The 20,737-nt window shown below is 36.5% G+C and overlaps 1 protein-coding gene across 4 annotated transcripts in view; it reads right to left on the reverse strand.

Annotated features, from left to right (window-relative positions):
* Positions 1-20,737, reverse strand: part of col11a1a (collagen, type XI, alpha 1a) — a 91,543-nt gene that overhangs the window by 69,277 nt on the left and 1,529 nt on the right. For all 4 annotated transcript variants that reach the window (XM_048174622.1, XM_048174621.1, XM_048174619.1 and 1 more), the window contains exons 2-4: positions 15,815-15,979; positions 14,439-14,652; positions 11,603-11,765 (exon numbers count right to left, since the gene is read on the reverse strand). In XM_048174622.1, coding sequence (XP_048030579.1) covers positions 11,603-11,765; positions 14,439-14,652; positions 15,815-15,979 — 542 coding nt within the window. The remainder of the gene's footprint in view (positions 1-11,602; positions 11,766-14,438; positions 14,653-15,814; positions 15,980-20,737) is intronic.

The raw sequence follows: 20,737 nt of genomic DNA on the forward strand, positions 1-20,737 counted from the left end.
CGATAGTCTGTTCTTCACTATTGTGATGTATATCAGAGTGAAATGGCTTCTCGATAGAGCTGCAACTAACGATTATTTTTATTATTATTTTTTTATTTAGTGTTCTTTTTTTTGATTAGCTAATGAATCCTTTGGATAACTTTACAAAAAAATTATAAGTACAACTTCTAATATAATATTTCAACTTTTATTAATCTTTTTTTCAACTGACTGACTTCTACAACTTTTGACCTCCTAACTGAACTCCTTTCCACAAACTGATCGTAGAAATAAAAACAGTATAAATAAAAATGGTAACACTTTACAATAAGGTCTCATTTATTAACATTAATGTATTAACCAACATCAACTAACAATGAGCAATATATTTGCTACAGTATTTATTAATCTTTGTTTATGTTAGTTAATAAAAATAGTCATTCATTGTTAGTTCATGATAGTTCACAGTGCATAAACTAATGTTAACAAATGAAACCTTATTGTTTGTGTTTAATAAGATTAAGAGAAAACTGTTATTCATTTTTTTTTGGTAACACTTTACAATAAGTGCAACCATAATCGCACTCTCTCAATATTCAAAGTGCAAATAAGACCCTTTTTTTTTTTTCTTTGATACAGAGCTAAGAGTTTGTTACACCTACACTGCCCAGCCTAAGATAGCTTTCATATTGAGAGATATCTGTATTCATCAGAAATCTCGTTTGAATGCGCCCACGCGTTTACTTTCACTTTCACGATGGCGCGTACTCTGTAAACATGGAGCGGCGGCGACCGTTATCCAACTGAATTAAATGTTTTTTTATTTAAATACAAAGCAAAACGACAGTGGAGGCGTAATGTAAACGTAGCGGTGGCATATTCTTTCCTAACCATCCTAACACTCTGTCATGGCAACATCATGAGACTACTTTTCACCTCGACGAGAAATCTCGTCACATTTTAATCTCGCGTCACACCCCTAGTGCTCGTGCATCGCAGGTACGCCATCTCGGTTTTGCAAAGGGAACAAAGGACCATTTTATTTGGCCTCTGTTTAAAGTATTCCCGTACTTTTGATAACCGTGGTCTAGGTTTTTGTGATAGAAGAATAGCACTTTCTCCATTCCCAGGAGCAGAAGCCGCCATTACGCGAGATGAATGTAAACAATGTGACGCGTCGACGCATTTTCGTAGTCGACGTAATCGATGACATCGACGCGTCGTTGCAGCACTACTTCTCGAACAAGAAAAAATGCTGGATGGGACCAGTGCCCAAGGAAGTCGACCGGAAGTTGAAGTCGGCCGCGTGCCGCCATCTTGTAGCAGAACTTCACTTGCGTTAGCCATCCCATTGACTCCCATTCATTTTGGCGTCACTTTGACAGCAAATAACTTTACATCTGAGGCGTTTAAAGACTCAATTTGTCCATTATTTATTTCTAAAGATACACGACAATGTATAAAGGGCTCCATTACCTTCTATGTTACATTATGGCCCCGTAGAAACAGTTTTTGTAAAAATAGGCTAACGATTGCGTCATAACCACTCGACTCTCTGTCGCACAGTAGAGAAATTACCGTACAGACAGGAGGAGAAGCTCGCAGGCAATAGTATGCATTAACTTAATATGGCGTACTGGCGTTACATTTTAAAATACTATACAAAATAATTAATCAGAATAATTACTCCTGCTCACTCACGCCAAAGAACTCCCCGCTCAAGCTCGCCGTCTCTGCAAGATTAACGATGGCAGTTTGCACGCACAGCTACTAGAAGATTGACATCTGTCAGACAGGTTGCTGACGTCATCAAGCTTAGTTTGAGTCTGCGCGTCAGAAACGGAAGTGCTAAAAATCGCTAAAAATGGGCTTCACTTGTCTCAATTGAGTTCCAATGGGGTCGCTGTGTCCATTTCTTTTACTGTCTATGGATGGGACTGATTTTGTAAAATTGGTAATTGATTGGACGGTTGTGGTTTGCTTTTACTATGATCTCATGTGATTGACAGGTTGTCCCACCCTCACGCCAGTAAACTCATCATGAGAGAAGAGATGTCGCTGATGTTATATTGATTAAAGGTTATGAGGGCACATGAAATAATGATAAATAATTATATAATGATAAATAATTTATAATAAATACTGCAATATTCCTTGAAAAACAAGAATTGTCAATTTCAAGAAGATGATTTCAAGAAGATGATTCATGATGATTTTGAGTTTAACTCACTGAATCAATGATTTGGTCACAGCAACATTATCAGTGGAAAACTAACCTTAAATTGCAATCTATTCCTCACACAAGGCTATCAAATAGCTTCAGAAGACTGTACATGAGTCATTAAGACTATTTTTATGCAGCCTTTTATGTCATTTTGTAGCTTGAGCCTCAGTTTTCTATAATTTTCATTAAACATATCACCTTTTGCTAACCAAAAAGAAAGTCATACAGGTTTGGAATGACATGAGGGTGATTAAATGATTTTCATTTTGGGGTAAACTATCCCATTAATATACAGAATGACTTCCAAATCCTGCATAATAATCATAATTCATTAAAAAAAAAAACAATATCATTAGTTAATCACACACTTGCTGTAGTCATGTAATTCCAAGCCGTATTTGCATTGGTCACCGGTTGGCCCTGTAACATACAGTACATTTACCAGACCATTAAAGCCAGGATTGGCCCCAAAAGCCAGTCTTGGTATTAAGAGCCTGGTGCCAAGATGGAGGGGAAAACAGGGAGATCAAGCCAACGACTGAATAAAAGTGACACGTATTACCTCATTTGTCACCCATGCACCTTAACAACTCCCTGGACCCTGCAGAGGTCTTATTACTTATTCTGAGTAAGATACGCATGAAAGCCTGGCCTAAGACTAGCACTGGATCAGCTCAAACAAACTTAAGCAAACAAGCCCACCCAGTGGTTCACATTAAAAGTCACCATGAAATCAAAATGGACAATTCTTGTTTTTTTATGGAATATTCCAGTATTTATTATAAATGCCTTATCCGTACAGGTCATTATTTTTTTTTTTATTAATGAGCCTTTGTAATCTTTTACCAAATAACTTCCCCTCTCTCTTGCAGTGACATCTCTTCTCTTCTCTGATGATGCGTTTACTGGCGTGAGGGCGGGGCAACCTGTCACTCACATGAGATTGACGAATAGCAAACCACAATGATCCAATCAATACCCAATAGACAAAATCAAGTCCCGCCCTATATTTTTTCCTTGTTCGAGAAGCCGTTTCACTATAGAGTCGTCACAATAGGGACAAACAGACTCTCTCAACTTCTGTTTTATGCTGACTTTAAACAAAGTCCCTTTAAGACAAATCATTTCACTTGGCGGCCATCTTTGAAACACCTCTCGGGCATCCTGGGCATCATGCAATCTCTTTGAATGGGGAAACATCAAATTCTCCAAAACTGTTCGCCAACCTTACGATTAAATTTCATATTTGAAATCACCAATGAAATCTAACAACAACCGATTCATAAATTTAGTTTCTAAACACTTGAATCATGACAAAAAAACTGTATTTTTCAGGCTGGATCAAGCTAATGCGCATGCGCAGACCTAAATGCACGTCTCTTCGGAGGCGCGCGTCTGACTGTTTCTATAGAAACCGGTGATTCTAACGGCCGCTAAAGTGACGCAATGACTTTACCAGTTGGCGATTGGCTTTTATTTAGAAGGCGGGACTTATTCCGCCATATTGCACGTTACACTTTCTCCCATTCCAAACAAAACGAGTGACACGTCTTGTGTTATTCTATAGTCTTTGCTTTAAAGCAATTTAAACTCACTGGCTTGCAATGTATATTGTATGTTTGTTAGGTAACTTTAAAAATTGTGAAAAATCTCTATTGTCACAGATACAATATATAAGTACTCTTTGCAATCTATAGAACGGTGTATCCGAGGTAAAATGTTACAAAAAAATCTATGCTGTAATGTACCAACTTCTTTAAACAACATGAACCAATAGCATCACTAAACAGCTTTTCGCTAATGACCCATGAGTCATTCGTAAACATCTCAGCTCTGTACTAAAAAGGTTGGTTGTCTGTAAGGCCCAGTGTGTGAAAAACTATTTAAGATGTAGACCCCCAGCATGAGTATATAGTAAACTGTTCAAATAGCAACGTAGCACAGTAGGAAACCTGTCATTAAGTGCCATAATGCCTCAGCTTTACAACATGAGAGAATTTGGTCAATTTTCCTCAGTCATTTAATTGTACTTAACTGCACTAATTACAGAACTGGAGGGAGCCAATGGTGGTGAACACTAAATCGGAAACAAGAGGAACAGTGACCTTTGATGTACCCAAGCCTAGAGCCGTGAACTCAGCTGTGGTGAACACTATTTCCTCACCTCACAGACAATATAGTAATTAAGATGGCCATTCAGAAAAAGTGTGGATGTGTTTCTGAACTGTCATTCAAAGTGTGTCAATGACCAATGCAACAATTCACTCAGGAAATATTTTTAACTTTTATATTTTCAGTTTTGTTTTATTTTTTTTTTTTTGTTTTTTTGTTTTGTTTTGTTTTGTTTTGTTTTGTTTTTTTTTTTTTTTTTTTTTTATTTTATTTTATTTTATTTTTTTGTTTTATTTTATTTTTTTTTGTTTTTTTTTGTTTTATTTTATTTTATTATTTTTAAAGGGATAGTTCACCCAAAAATAAAAATACTGTCATCACTCACTCTCATGTTGTTCAAAATCCATAAGATTTTCGTTCATCTTCGGAACACAAATGAGGATATTTTTTGATGAAATCTATGAGATTTCTGTCCCTTCACTGAATTTCTATCCACCCAAAACTCAAAACATTTATAAAGAAATTGTAATATGAATTTAGCGGCTTAATCCAAGTCCTCTGAAGAGACATGAACACTGTATACGAAGAACAGATTTAATTTAGGCTTTTGTTCACATATAAACATTGATGAGCAAAGTGAAAATTTGAATTTTTACCTTGGCAACTAGCTAAAATAAAGTTATTTTATTAGCATTTTATCTTACTTCAGTTAACGTTTATTTTATTTCAAGTAACAAAGATGTTTTTTTAATGGTTTTAGTTTTAGTTAACGATAATAACCCTGGTATAAGGAACCCTGGTAGTTTAAAGAAATGTTCTTATTCATTATGAAACGTGGAACTAAGTGCAGTAAAAAAATAAACTCTAGAAGTCAACTTATATCCGTGTTTGGACCACTATCCTGCAAATATAGCACATTGTACACTCACTAGAATCTGCAAAAATCAAAGGCTTCTTTACAGGCCAACAAAGTGTCGATTCATCCAGGGCTAGTAAGGGATGTCGCTCCTATGAGTCTGACCAGGTATTTCCGCCATATTTCCCAAAATACACTTCAGAAGTAGCCATACAGTGGGAACAGTCATGGTCTCACACAGAGAAGTCAGTGTTTCCAACCATACAAATCCCAGGTGACACGCCAAATCTAAATACTGGGAATACCTCTCATAGCTTTTATATATATGCTGCAAGAGGTAAAAAATTACGGATGAAACTCTAAACTAAACAGGTAAACTGTATGAGACCACTTCTAAACTACCTTTATGACAACCCTCATTACATTTGAATGCTTTTATGAACAAAAACCCAATACGGAGCCCCGCACATGACGTGGAAGAAAAATAGTTATCATGACCACAAATTAAGAATTTGTGTTTTATTAATTCATTCACTAAAACGAGGGAACAAATTAATAACAAGTTAATACGTGTGAATGAATTCTTAATTTGTGACCATGATATTTGTTTTTTCCCTGCTTGTCATGTGCGGGACTCCATAGATAATCAAATACTGAATATTAAAGTTTGACATATACCAATGATCACAGCCATCATAGATTTGTGAAACATCTGACAAGCTCTGTCAGCAAAACCTTCAGATAAAATAGGGCATGAGGAATTAAGGTAACATAATGAAGATTCACAAGAGCGCAAAACTACAAGTGTAAGGGTCAATCAAATATATAACCTCACCACACAACAAGAAGTCCCAATTAAAAACACTTGCAGCAATTTTAACAACAATATGGGCTAATAAGTAATAATTCCCATCCCCCAGTAAGTAAGTTCTCCATCACACAGGCAAACACTCACTAGCCCTCCTCCTTAACAAGAAGCCATTTCAATATCACCTGTCAATCGTCCCATTGTACATCATTATTTACAGCTTTAACTCATTTTGACCCTGCACATTCCACACTGCCTCAATTGTGACTTTTAAGAGAGCTTAAGAGAACAAACGCACACATAACACTGAGAAACAAGTTACCTAAAAGAGAAGTTTGCACCAAAAACAGTCAAACTTACTTTATATGAGAAGTGTTGATATGATTAAAAAGTGCAGAAACAAGCTGCTAAGCACATCTATATATGTCATAAATAATGTATCATAACATGCAGTCATGACTGTGAAAATACTTTAATAATTAGCATTAATTAGCATTTTCTGCTCTAAATCGAGGTGATGGCAGGGCTGCTGACTTTCCTTTAAACTTGTCGTGTCTGTTAATTAATACTTCTGACATAAATATTCCACACCTACAGAAAACTCTATAGTCTGACACAAAAATGTGTTTTTGTAAAGTAATTTGGCAAAGAAAGTACAGTGTTTTCTACGTTTGCTAATGTAGACCTTTCCAGTAATTAAATAAGATAGATTTGTGTCAAATTATCCTTATATTGCTCAATAATCAACACTTTTCAATACCTTAAACCACTAAATGAATATAATTGGGTTCATGTTTAAAGTACTTTGTACTAAGATGCAGATATTATAGTTTAACTGTGGAAAATTCACAACATCAGCCATGTTGAATGAAGGCCTCGGCTGAGGCAGTGAGCAATCCGTGCATGAAGAGGCTCCTCTGGCTTTGAGTAGCTTTAATTACAAGGTGAAAGAAGCCTTCATAAGAGGAAGCGAGGGGAAAACCCCGACTGCTTAAAGGTAAACAGTGACACAAGGCTTGTCTGTGTTATCCTGAGTAAGCCCATGTCCAGAGGAACAAATATTCACCTTTGCCATTATGGAATACTGGTCAAATCTGAGTATTGTGTCTTTAATATGCAGAGAAGTAAGGGTAACGTTTACTTTCATGGTCTTTAGAACAATGTAAAGTTAATTGCTTAAAGGTGCAATTAAGGTGCATAAAGAGAACAATGTTACCACAAAGTTCCATAAAAATATGCTGAGAGGTTGCCATAGAGATGTAAACACTGAACTATAAAAGGCAAAACAATGAATGGGATGCTAATGCAAGTAGCGGTTAGCTTGTGGTAAACACAAAGCATAGGCCTACATAACATGCCACAAACTTCACTTTTATGACATAAGCAAAGAAACTCTGCTTTTATAGTCTGAACTATACAAGTAGGCAGTTGTTTAACCCTCAGAAACCCAAAAATTGCAAAGCATTTGCCATTCATCTAAAACAAAACATGGGGAAAATGTTACAGGCATATATTTATTTGCAGATTTCACAACTGCAAATTTAGATCCTGAACAGTTACCAAATAGGCAGTCTCAACATTTAGAGCATGAATGAATTTAAAGTCCCCCTGTGGGGAAAATCAAGTTTTAATGTTGTTTATATGTCTATGCGGTGTTTTTAATATGCTTTAAGACAAACCATGTTCAAATTCATAAGTCAACACCATTGCTGAGTATTTTCAACTTAAAGCTGCCGTAGAACGTCTTTTTAAAAGATGTAATATAAGTCTAAGGTGTCCCCTGAATGTGTTTGTGACGTTTAGCTCAAAATACCACATAGATTTTTTTTTATAATTTTTTTTAACTGCCTATTTTGAGCCATAATTATATATGAGCCGATTCATTGCGCGGCCCCTTTAAATCTTGTGCTCCCCTCCCCCGGAGCTCGCGCTTGCCTTAACCAACATTAACAAAGTTCACACAGCTAATATAACCCTCAAAATGGATCTTTACAAAGTGTTCGTCACGCAGCATGTCTAATCGCGTAAGTATGGTATTTATTTGGATGTTTACATTTGATTCTGAATGAGTTTGATGGTGCTCCGTGGCTAAAGCTAACATTACACACTGTTGGAGAGATTTATAAAGAATGAAGTTGTGTTTATGAATTATACAGAGTGTTTAAAAAATGAAAATAACGACAGTCTTGTCTCCGTGAATACAGTAATAAACAATGGTAACTTTAACCACATTTAACAGTACATTAGCAACATGCTAATGAAACATTTAGAAAGACAATTTACAAATATCACTAAAAATATCATGTTATCATAGATCATGTCAGTTATTATTGCTCCATTTGCCATTTTTCGCTATTGTCCTTGCTTGCTTACCTAGTCTGATGATTCAGCTGTACACATCCAGACGTCCTGCCCTTGTCTAATGCCTTGAACATGAGCTGGCATATGCAAATATTGGGGGCGTACATATTAATGATCCCGACTGTTACTTAACAGTCGGTGTTATGTTGAGATTCGCCTGTTCTTCGGAGGTCTTTTAAACAAATGAGATTTACATAAGAAGGAGAAAACAATGGTGTTTGAGACTCACTGTATGTCATTTCCATGTACTGAACTCTTGTTATTCAACTATGCCAAGATAAATTCAATTTTTAATTCTAGGGCACCTTTAAAACTGCACTGATCTAAAGACAGTTTCAAAAAAGTGGTCTGAAATCAGTTTTTTTTTTACGTCACAAACTGCCTTGTAACCAATCATGTAAACGTGCTGGTGGGCTTTAGCATGTCATTAACTATGACCGCTCTGAAGTAGATCTTAAGAGAAGCCAGGTTAGCCCGAGTACATTTTTCTGTTGATATGAAAAATCGGGTCGATTTAGCAATATAAAGGGTGTATGATGTATATTACGATGTTACGATGAACTATATGACTTTCTTCACTGACGTTCTGAGTTGTTCAAAGCGTTTCTAAGGATACTGATTTTTAGAAGGAAGAGTGAGATGGCGAAAAGGAACATGGTTTGTGTAACATTAGTAACACATAGCAGTTTGATAATGCAGTCAAGCAAAAAGCTAATCATATTATTACCGTTATGTGTCCGACGTTGTAAAAAGCAACACCATTGTGCAACGTTTACCTCAGTAAGTTGACCGAGTGGATCTCTGAGCTCGTGTGAGTAATTAGGAGGCGGGGCTAATTAGCATATTCATAGATCCAGGTATACTAAATGAAGCAAGGGTGTAGAGTCACATTCAAGCTATTGTAAGGCAAGAAGAAATTTTTTTCACAGGAAAAACATTTAAATATGTGACCAGTCACGGAAAGTAGGGACACAAGTCGGTTTTGGGGCATTTTGAGTTATTCACAGATTCTGAAAGTGCAGTCTCCAAGCTTTCCAACGATGTGTGACACATGGAAATCTGATAATATTTGGAGAAGTTGTGGCCATTTGAAGGTAGGCAATCAAGAAAGCTCAAGAGGGAGAAAAACCCCTTTAAAGTTTGTGCAGTTCTCACCTGTTCTCACCTGCTGGGAGTGACAATAGGGCTCATTTACATCTCATTTAGATAAGCCATACCCCCTGTAAAGCTGCATGGACCGCATACTATTAATAATAAAGGTTAATGTGCATTGTAAATGTCAGTAATTTTTTTTTTTTTACTTTTATAAAAATGATTTAGCGGCTGAAATATGTGACTTTTTTGTCAAAACTCTATTTGAACTTGTGCATTGTAGATAACATGTTGCAAGACACTCCTTTAAAATCTGCCCATCATTTTTAATGTTATTATTTTAATGTTTATGTAAAGAAAAAGTACATATTGATGCTAATTTTATTTTTTATTTGCTGGTTTTCCACATAAAACTTTGTGAATTTACTTTTTGAACAGGATTCTGTGATAACCGTGATCATTTTGGTCACTAATCATGAAATGAAATGTTCTCACCTGAGAAGCCTGTTAAAGAAGAATAGGCAATCCAGGAAATAACTGGACTAACAGAGGCCAGAGATCGCTAACTATGGCTATTCAAAACACTTTTCAAGACAATAAATACACGATTGAGGCGATGAATGCATGTATTGACTGAATTTGTGTCTGAATAGCGCTGGCTCCGTGGGCGTGGCCGCATTAGCGGATAATGAGCTGAATCACGGACTTCTGACATGGCTCTCTTTTCATACAGATTACATAAACACAGAAGGTTTGTTTTCGATTTGACTTACACATTTTAAAACTTGACATTTCAACGTTTTTTCAGACATAAGTATAATTTTTTTATGATTAGTATTCACTAAGTTACAGTTCATTTTCTGAGAACTATCAGATTGGACTTCGTTCAGAGGGAGATGAGAGATCACGCATCATGTTAGTTTTCTTTATTTTTCAAAAAGCACAACATTTTGTTTTTACTCTGAGTGTACACAAATAAAAGAAGACATTCTATAGTTTCAATTGATATATATTACTTATGTCTCTATGACAAAATATGATGGAGTATTTTAAGTCTGTTTTGCTGCAATGTGAAAAAAAACCTGCAAAACGCGCCGGCGCGTTACCCGACTCCAGAGAGGTAATGTCTTATTATGCCGCTTTCATCGTCGCTCAGATCGTCTTCAGAATCAGTGAGCGCTTGTTCATAAGCATCCGGCTTGTCGAAGAAGTACTTCGAAACATTTTCGGTGTAACGGCCACGGTTCTTCATTGAATTTTGATATCAGCTAGAGCCGGCCAGAGCGCTGCATAATAAGTAGCCACGCTTCCCAGTATGGAAATACACACAGACATGACACGCCCCTACTGCGTGCTAGAATCTCCGAAAAACAAGCCGATTTCGACCTCAAAATGTACGCTTTTAAATATACCAATACTGCTATCTCAAACACGGAAAGGCTTCTTCATGATCTCAACTAACAGATTCTGCAAAAAAACGAAAATCACCAATTTTGAAAAAAAATGTTTCTTTCTCATTTTGCTCGAGAGTTGTGCTGCCGACTTGTGTCCCTGGATTCCGTGACGGGTCACATATGTCATTTTGGTGATCAAAGATGAGTTTTAAGGGATAAAATTGTTGACTTCAGGGGGACTTTAACAAAATGCACATACGAATATTCCTGCTTACGTTTTTGTGATACATTTCCCAATGTGAACTGTTGGTGTATGCAGATTTAACATTTATTTAATGAAGAACAGGTTCAACAGGTTAAATTTTGCTGCAGTGGCCAACTGCGAGTTAAATATGTTAGATGTGGTGTATAAATGCATGCAAGGCCTTGCAATCCACAAGATGGACAAAAGGAAAGACCGGATTTTAGTCTCAATCCAAAACATCTCAGAAGAACCCTTTTTTTTTTTTTTTTTTTTTTACTTATAGGCCAGTTTATTTCTACCACATGCTAGTTTTATTTGTCAGTAAATAGGCTGAACAGAGCATTCAAAACCCCCTGGAGCTTGACTATAAATCCAGCTCTGGTTTACTCTCTTGTTCTCAAATGAACAGATGTTGTTCTCATAATGTTAAACACAAAATACACATCAATTTATTCTTGATCAAGCAGCTCAGACAGTCAGACCATCGGAGCAACATCCGTGTAGTGCATTAATGCACTGAAAACAGCTTTACCTCAAAAGCTTCCTCATCCAGGATCCTGGTGCCAAAAACAGTTATACCATTGGTGTCAATACTGGCATGGTCACTCCTGCCCAAGGGCTTGGTCATCTTCTTCTTGCAGTCGACAACGATGGTCACAGTCTTCTTCTCAACACTGATGCCTACACGATGCCACCTGTGAGGAACAAGAAGAGCAGACGATTACAAACCCATCAAACGGTTAAAGGCCGCTACACGTGAGATGTGCCTTACTTTAAAACCTTAGACAATTTGCCTCCATTCTTGAGATATAACATTCCTGAGTGGACCACATTCCAGCCTTCAAACTTTGGCCTTGTTTAACACTGGATTAAACTCATTAAACCCTAGACCAAATCCCCTCCTGTGAGTTTTTCAGCATGACAGACACTGTGAACATTGTAGAAAGTGTGTGTCAGGAAGGTACGGCAGAAAAACTGAACTGTAGAGTCAAAACATTGAGCTGGGGAGGGAAACTGTTGGACAGGTTTGCGGCAAGAAGCCACAGCGAGATTTCAAAGGTGTATGAATAGCACCCACGAGGGTGATCAATTTCCCATAATCCACTTCATTAGAAAGAAAAACCTTTATTCTGGCTCGTGTCTTTAAAGTACTTGGCAAACTTGAACTGGGACAGGCTTTACTGTGGCTAGAAATCAGTGTTTCGGATTATGTAGGCTACCCACTAAACGGAATAAAAAGATGCAATTTACATGGTTAAGACTTGAGAGCGATTAATTGAATGATTGATAGGTGTGTGACGGTGTAAAACCACAATATCGCACTTAATGCCTTTAGGCAGTAAAAACATCCTGGGAATATTTTAAAACTTTAATTAATTCTCAGACTTGCCAAGTGCAATGGTTTAAAGTCACACACATTTTTACACTAAAAAATTACCCATTTTCCCTAAGGACATACAGTGGTGCAATTCATCTTTATATGTGCTATATGCATACATTATGTCAGCAACACATTGTACTGTATGGTAGAGCGACACATTTTACACATTTATCATAAATGCATTTCAGATTCTTTATATTAGATCAAATTTCCATCATTACGACCAAATTATCTTTAAAAAGCCACATGCAACTATAATTCTTCCTGCACAAGGGAATTGGAATGACAGAATTAGCCTAATCAAGGTGCATTTAACCTGAAATCCCTCTCAGAAACATAAGAGCTTTAATCCTTAACAGAAATATTGTTGTTTTTACAGCAAAACACCAAAATGAACTGATATCTACAATAAAGCCTCTTAAACCTAATAAAACAAAGCAAGTTACATTGTGCTGACAATTAATTTTAGCACTCGAGGGTGTCAAAATAAGGCTCAAGGGGTTCCTGGACAATAATGAGCATTGCAAATCATTTGCCATTTTTATTTAAAAAAATGTAAAATACAGTAACTAATATCTAAGGAAGCTTGTTTCCACCTCAGACTACAAAAAAGAAATTCACAATTGCGATTTTATTTCTTGTAAATGTGACTTTATGTATTGTAATTGTGACTTTAGTTCTCATAAATGTAACTTCCTATCTCACAATGTGATTTTTAATCTCATAATTATGATTATTTATTGAAACTGTGAATTTCTCACAATCTCACAATATATTTTTATCTCATAATTGTGACTATTTCCTGAAACTGAATTTATCTCACAATGTGACTTTTTATCTCATAATTATGACTTTATTTCTTGCACATGTGAGTATCTCATACAGTATCTCGTAATTATGATTTGTCACAACTATAAATTTATACCTCACAATGTGACCTTTTCTATTAATTGTGAGTTTATTTCGTGAGAACTTCATCTCACAATGTGACTTTTTATCTCATAATTATGACTTTATTTCTTGCACGTGACTATACAGTATCTCGTAATTATGATTTGTCACAACTATAAATTTATACCTCACGATGTGACTTTTTCTATTAATTGTGAGTTTATTTCCTGAGAACTTCATCTCACAATGTGACTTTTTATCTCTTAATTGTGTGAGTATTTCTCAAAACTGCGAATTTATCTCACAAATGTTTATCTTGTAATTATGTCTTTATTTCTTGCACATGTGACTTTATACAGAATCTCACAATGTGAGTATCTCATAATTGTGATTATCTCATAATGTGACTTTTTATCTCATAATTGTGACTATTTCTCACAACTATGACTTTATATCTCACAGTGGAACCTTTTATCTCTTAATTGTGACCATTTCACTTGAACGTGACATTATCTCACAAAGTTATCCCATAAACTATTATATATCACAATGTGCTTTTAAAAATCTCATTATTACCTTTTACTTTGACGCAGGAACAAGCATCCAAAAAGTTCTGTTCATTTTTGCAAGAGCTTCCTGATGATGTAATCAAGGAGGTTCATTTCTGAGGTCAAGCTTTGGCCCCAATGGATCCAACTTTCCATCTTTCTAAAATAACAGAACTCTGAAGGATCACCGCTGAGGTCAGATCACCTACGGCCCTGTCTGCTTCACTCCATCAATCTAGAGTCACAGCAAGATCTCCTCTGGCTCGCCTCGCAGAAGAAACCACACATAACTAACGCCTCAATAGTCACCTGAAATTCTGATTTGTCTACTTGTCAACTCTAAAACGGTCCAGAAATATCTTCCTACATATATAACGGCTCAGGACTACTGTGTAAAAGTCTAGGCTGCCAACAAATGACTTCCTGCTGGTACAGGCTGATGACTGACCTCCGTCTGACCCTGTCTGGAGTCAGTCTCAGTCTTACTCTCTGAGGATGGATCTAAACAGGTCTAAAAAAAGCTGCTGTACATTCAGATTTAGACTTACTTTCCGTCGGCCAGGTTGAGAGAGCGGAACAGGGGGTAATCCTCCGGGGCAGGCTTGCCTGTCTGATCCTCGTACAGGAAGAGAGGTGAGCGGCCCAACTCGACGCCTAGTTGCTGGACGCCTTTCTCGTTGTAGATGGACAAAAGGAAGGACTGGATCCCAGCTTTGGGCTTGATGGTGGTTAGGATGGAAAAGTCTTCAGGGAACACTCCATCTAGAAAACAGCACAAACAGGAAACAAGCTCACTGAAGAGTTCATTGGGTTTTTGAGGTCCATCCAAACAGCTAATTGCTTTGTTGAAATGGAGGACTAGGAGTGCCAATTAAAAATAAAATAAATCAATTGATTTATTCATTTTAAAAGAATTTGGAAAAATTATATAGAAAAGAAACTGGCTAATGATTAAAAGTTGGATGCGTTTTTTGTTACATTTACAAAAATGTCTATATATTTGTCAAATTGAAAAGTGATTTAATATTTAACTATTTTGAATTAAATAAACAGTATTAAATCTATTTATTTTTTTGTTACATTTAAATCGATGAATTCCATTTCTTTGTCCTCTATAAAGCATTTTCTGTCTTTAATAAAGCATGCAATTCTTTGATTATTTGAAAATGTTTTATTAGTGCATATGCATTGTTTAACCAAAAAGGCCATTAATGGCACAAAATGAGAAAAATGTTGAAATAAGATTTGACATTTAATACAGTTTATCAGACGTAATCCTTTATATCCAGCTAAAAATATGAGATGCAAGAGACTTGATAATAAACACCAGATATATGGCATTATCTAGGCTGAATAAATATTAACAAGTAATAAACATGCATCTGTTTTCCACCATATAAAGAAACATCTGCAACATTATAATCACATTCCAATTGCATAATGCATCTCAAACTTATCATATAAATTCAGGACTTGGAATGTAGTACCCAAGTTGTATGGGGTACTTTTATAGGGCGTTTTTTTGGGGGGGGGTATTGATTGGTCATTAGTCACTGATGAATGTTTATTTATACATAAATGAACAGCTTGGACATTCTGTAAAACATCTTCTTTTGTGTTTCATGGAAGAAAGAAAGCCATGTGGAATGACTTGGCTTACAAGATTTTCATTTTTGGGTGAACTATCTCTTTAAAAGTTTCTGTTCATTTCTTATACAACTAACAGACGAGCCATGCTGTGGTCAAGAGATTTCAGCCAAGTTCTCCTGCCGCTTAACAATACAAGCGTCTGAGTGAAACATGGCCCCGCACAATCAGGGATGGCATCTCCTGTCAAAAGCCTTGGCAACAGCAACAAAGGGCACATTTAAACGCAGCTAAACGTAGGCAGGATATGGAGACATGTTCATGGGGTTCAGCTTACCTGGGAAAAGCTGCTTGGTTGGGGCACTGATCTGGGCATTCTTGCCTATTTTGTAGGCCGTGTCTGGCTGTGATGCTCTTCGGTTTGTGCAAAATCCTGAAGTTTTCTGTACTCCTTCTGGGACAGTGGGAAATTCTAATACTTTAAGGACATCCACATGTTCTGCTGCATGGGGTAGAAAAGATACACAAGAAATTAATACATAAAAAAAGAAAGAAAGAAGGAGATTGCAGATAAACTTTTTTATAATAATAATTTTTGTAATAATGAAAGGTAATGCATGAAAGGTAATGTAATAATTACCTTTCATGCAGTGTGTATAATGTAAAAGGTCTGCACAGTTTTAAAGATCAAAAGTGAACGACAAATAGTGTCCTAAAAGAATCGTTCTGAACCGCCGAAAAGAGTCGCGGGCAGTTCCAGTCTTACTACCTGTTACATACCTACGTAACAATGTAACAAATTTGCATAATGCCAGCTTATGGTCTTCATTGGCTGCCCGTGAAGAGAGAAGAGTAGGCTTTCAGAAACAAACCGTTTTCAGACTCTTTGAGATATGAACTGATGTGCAATTAAAGTGTTTTTTGTACGGAGCCCCGGACATAACATGCAAGAAAAAAAATATATATTGTGCACACGATTTACTAATTCATTCCCTCGATTTACTAAAACGTGCGCATGATTTACTGTTTCGTTCCCTCGATTTACTAAATCATGCGTACTATTTACTAAAACGTGCGCACAATTTACTATTTAATTACTCCAAAAAGCCTGAAGCCTCCAAAATAATAGGGATGAGCAGAGAGGACAGTCATCAAATAACGGGAAGGCACTTAGAAGAGAAACATTCCCACTGGGAAGCTTATCTCAATGAGTCACAATGTTGCGAAAGCCACCACTTGGGCTTCGGTGGAGCTAGGGGTGAATGGGGAAAGGGTGATTTTGGCTGTAGCCCACTGTGATCTAAAATAGTTCATTACCGCGCAGCAATCTCTAATGTAATAATAATTACTATGCGCATGATTTATAAATCGAGGGAACGAAATAGTAAATCATGCGCACGTTTTAGTTAATCAAGGAAGCGAAATAGTAAATTGTGCGCACGTTTTAGTTCATCGAGGGAGCGAAATAGTAAATTGTGCGCACGTTTTAGTAAATTGAGGGAACGAATTAGTAAATCATGTGCACGATTTAGCCTACTATTTTTTTCCTGCATGTCATGTTCGGGGCTCCGTATTTTTGACCTTTGATGCATGTAAATCTATTGTAGGAGACCTCCAAAACCAAATGATGAACTTTTAAAATAGCATAATAGGGGCATTTTCAATATTGAACCCTTAGAGAAATTGAAAAATGTGGGATTTTTTAGACTCTCTTAGACTTAATTAGGATAATCTGCATATTATATATTTAAATATACAATTTTATTACATTTTTAAAATATGTGTATATACTGAAATTATTATATAATATCAAGTGCAAATCTAGGATCAAATCATATAAAACAGCTACTGCATTTTTAATACTTTTTTATCAATAATATTAATATTTGGTTTGTCATATAACAGATTATATATATATATATATATATATATATATATATATATATATATAGGGCTGTCAAACGATTAATCGCGATTAATCGCATACAAAATAAAAGTTTACATAATATATGTGTGAGTAATGTGTGTAAATAATATGTATATATAAATACACACAAATTAATGTATATATTTAAGATAAATATGTCATTTATGTACAAAAATTTATTTAAAAAATTTATTTATATATATAATATAAATTATATAAAAATATAAATAAATACATATATTTGTAAATATTTCTCAAATATATACATGGATGTGTTTGTATTTAAATATACATAATAATTACACACAGTACACCCACATATATTAGGCAAACTCAAACTTTTATTTTGTATGCGATTAATCGTGATTAATCGTTTGACAGCCCTAATATATATATATATATATATATATATATATATATATATATATCAGAGTGACTATCAAAATTATCTCTAAATATCATTTTATGACCCACAACCACTAAAAATAGGCCAATATATGAAATTCAATCGGATTTACTTGGCCAAATGATCAAATCTCAAATCAGTGGTCTTCATTCCTATGAGATTCGACCCTTGTAAAATTCCATATTCCAACTTCAACTCTTCACAAGACACTTCAGCAACAGCTGGGTTAAGTAAACTTGAACAAACGGTTTCATTATGGTTAATGAAGCAAGATGAAAGATAAACACTGTTCACCTTGGATCACCCTGGAACCTCACTGAGAGGAAGAACTCAAAACCTTAAAGCACCATTGAGAAGGTTTTCTTCATGATTAATTGTGAATGTAGGGCACATGTTTGGCAGCTGGGTGTTATCCAGAATCTACCAACAGTGCCATATGTGTCTTCTGGGACTTGAGTGAATCTTTGGCATCTACCACATAAAACTGAACGCTCAAACTGCCAACAATAAAGGCATGTTAAATCATAAAAGGATGGACTGGGAGGTCTAAAATGCTATAATTAAGATGCTGATTCCCAGGGCTGAGAAAGCATTTACCACCCCATTTAAAACTCTGAAAAGCAAAGGCGACACACCATTCTTCTGCCGGTTCTTTGTGTTGGGTGCAATGATCCCCCACCATCCGAGACACTCAAACTGCTAGAACATACAAGCTAGACAAAAGGAAAACCACAAACTCCTCCAATACAATGAAAGAGTTGAGGAGAAGAGTTGTTGTGAGGGATATTCTGGAGATGTTCTCCATATCCTCAGGCCTCATATATTCCAGATGTGATGCTATACCCTGAGTATGACCTTTTGACATGCAAGCGCCAAAGAAAAATGTCAATACTGCTAAATACTTCAGAATACCAACTGAGAATGTGCAGCCATTAGGTGAGCACAGCTGATAACCTGGTGTGATTTTAACCAGACTGCTGTGCAAACACACACGCTGATCTTTTTCACTGTCATTCTTTGCTTTAGACAGGCTTGTGTGTGTGGGAGAGAAGGTTGATTAGACATCGAGTGTGAATGTGGAGGGAGGTACTAACTGAGAGAGAGTTGCACATCATCAAGATCATAAACCTGCCATCATTACTATTCCAAGGGACACCCCGAAGAGGGAGGGGCTTCTTCTACAGGAAGTTCTGTAATTTGCATAAATTATTTCATTATGAAATTCACTTTTATGGTAACAGGAAGATGTAGCGTTAAAATAACGGATGTCCTAATGGATGAGCTCTCATTGGGTCTAGGGAATGTACTGTCAAGTTTTTAGAATTTCGTTTTTTGGGGTGATATTAATGGAAAAAGCTGGAGACCTTTTTACCTGCTGCTCCTTGAGACTCGAATAATGAATTCAGTCAGAATCTCTCTCTCTCTCCCTTTTTCATCCTCTATCTCCCCCTTCTCCCCTCACTCTCCCCTCTTTGACACATGCGTGCCGCTTGAACAAGAAAGCATTATGCCACAGGCTCTCTGAGAGGCAACCTCACTGACGGAATTTTTTGCAAAATTTTTTTCCCCATGTCTTTTCCCCCCCTTTCACGACTGTAGAGAAACATCAAAGAACAATAAAGCCTTTCAACCATCTGCTTCCCAAGAACACTGTTCAGTTCACCTAATATTCCTGTATTAAAGAGACGGTCCAGCTAAAAATGAAAAATGTATCATCATCATTTCCTCTCCCTCATGTTGTTCCAAAATCATTCTTTCTGGTGTGGAACACTTAAGGAAGTAGAATAGATGGGGACCAGGTACAGTATGAGTTTCATCTACAACATAAATATCTCCATGTTTGGAACAACCTGAGGATGAGCAAATGATGACGGATTGAGTTTTTTAGATTATTACGTTCTTCACATTAAAATGATGAAGAACTGTGCACTGAAAGGTTCTTTGGGGAACCCAAAATGGTCCTTCTATGAGGAAAAACCCCTTTAGGAACCTTTATGTTTGAGAGTGTACCTTAAAGATACAACAGAGAGAACCGCATACAATTATATAACATCAAAACATTAAATTAACTTCAAAAAAATGGATTGAACCACATTTCTACCCAACAAACATGCATAGAGTTGACTCGCAAAAGCATGACTCTTGAATAGCCCAAATGGTCTTGATACCTAAATGGCACCATCTACCATAAGAGTACGGAAAGATTTCTAAAATGTGTGCATTGTCTGAAGGAATGCACATCTGAGGTTCCTCAGCCCCAGGGGCTGAGAAAACATGTCAGTACACTGCCAGCTCAAGAGGGCACCCGGCAGAAATGCCTTCACAAGCCACAAACCGCAAGCGATATAACATATTGCTTTATAAGTCCAATTGGATTAATACATTTTAAGATTCATTATCAGCTTTGATAGGCAAAAAGGAGGGTTATTTAGCATGCCATATCGCTGACACTTCAGAATGTCAAATCTGGTTATTTTCAAGGGGCTTCAGGAAATGTGTCAAATGCATATAGAGAACACCAACAATCCATTGTCTTTGTAATTTTCAAACAACATAAATGCCTAATTCAATTTTGCAAGGACCTTTGTTCCTGTAAGGGTGAGTGAGACCTATCATAAGGCCAGACTGGGGCCCCTGGATGGCTCTGGGCCCTTTGAAGCCTCCAAAATAATAGGGATGAGCAGAGAGGACAGTCATCAAATAACGGGAAGGCACTTAGAAGAGAAACATTCCCACTGGGAAACTTATCTCAATGAGTCACAATGTTGCGAAAGCCACCACTTGGGCTTCGGTGGAGCTAGGGGTGAATGGGGAAAGGGTGATTTTGGCTGTAGCCCACTGTGATCTACAATAGTTTATTACCGCGCAGCAATCTCTAATGTACAGTGTAAAATGGCTAGACTCATAAACGCAAAAAACCCTTTAAA

Source organism: Megalobrama amblycephala, linkage group LG22, assembly GCF_018812025.1.
Source record: "Megalobrama amblycephala isolate DHTTF-2021 linkage group LG22, ASM1881202v1, whole genome shotgun sequence".
In the NCBI taxonomy this organism is placed as follows: Eukaryota; Metazoa; Chordata; class Actinopteri; order Cypriniformes; family Xenocyprididae; genus Megalobrama; species Megalobrama amblycephala.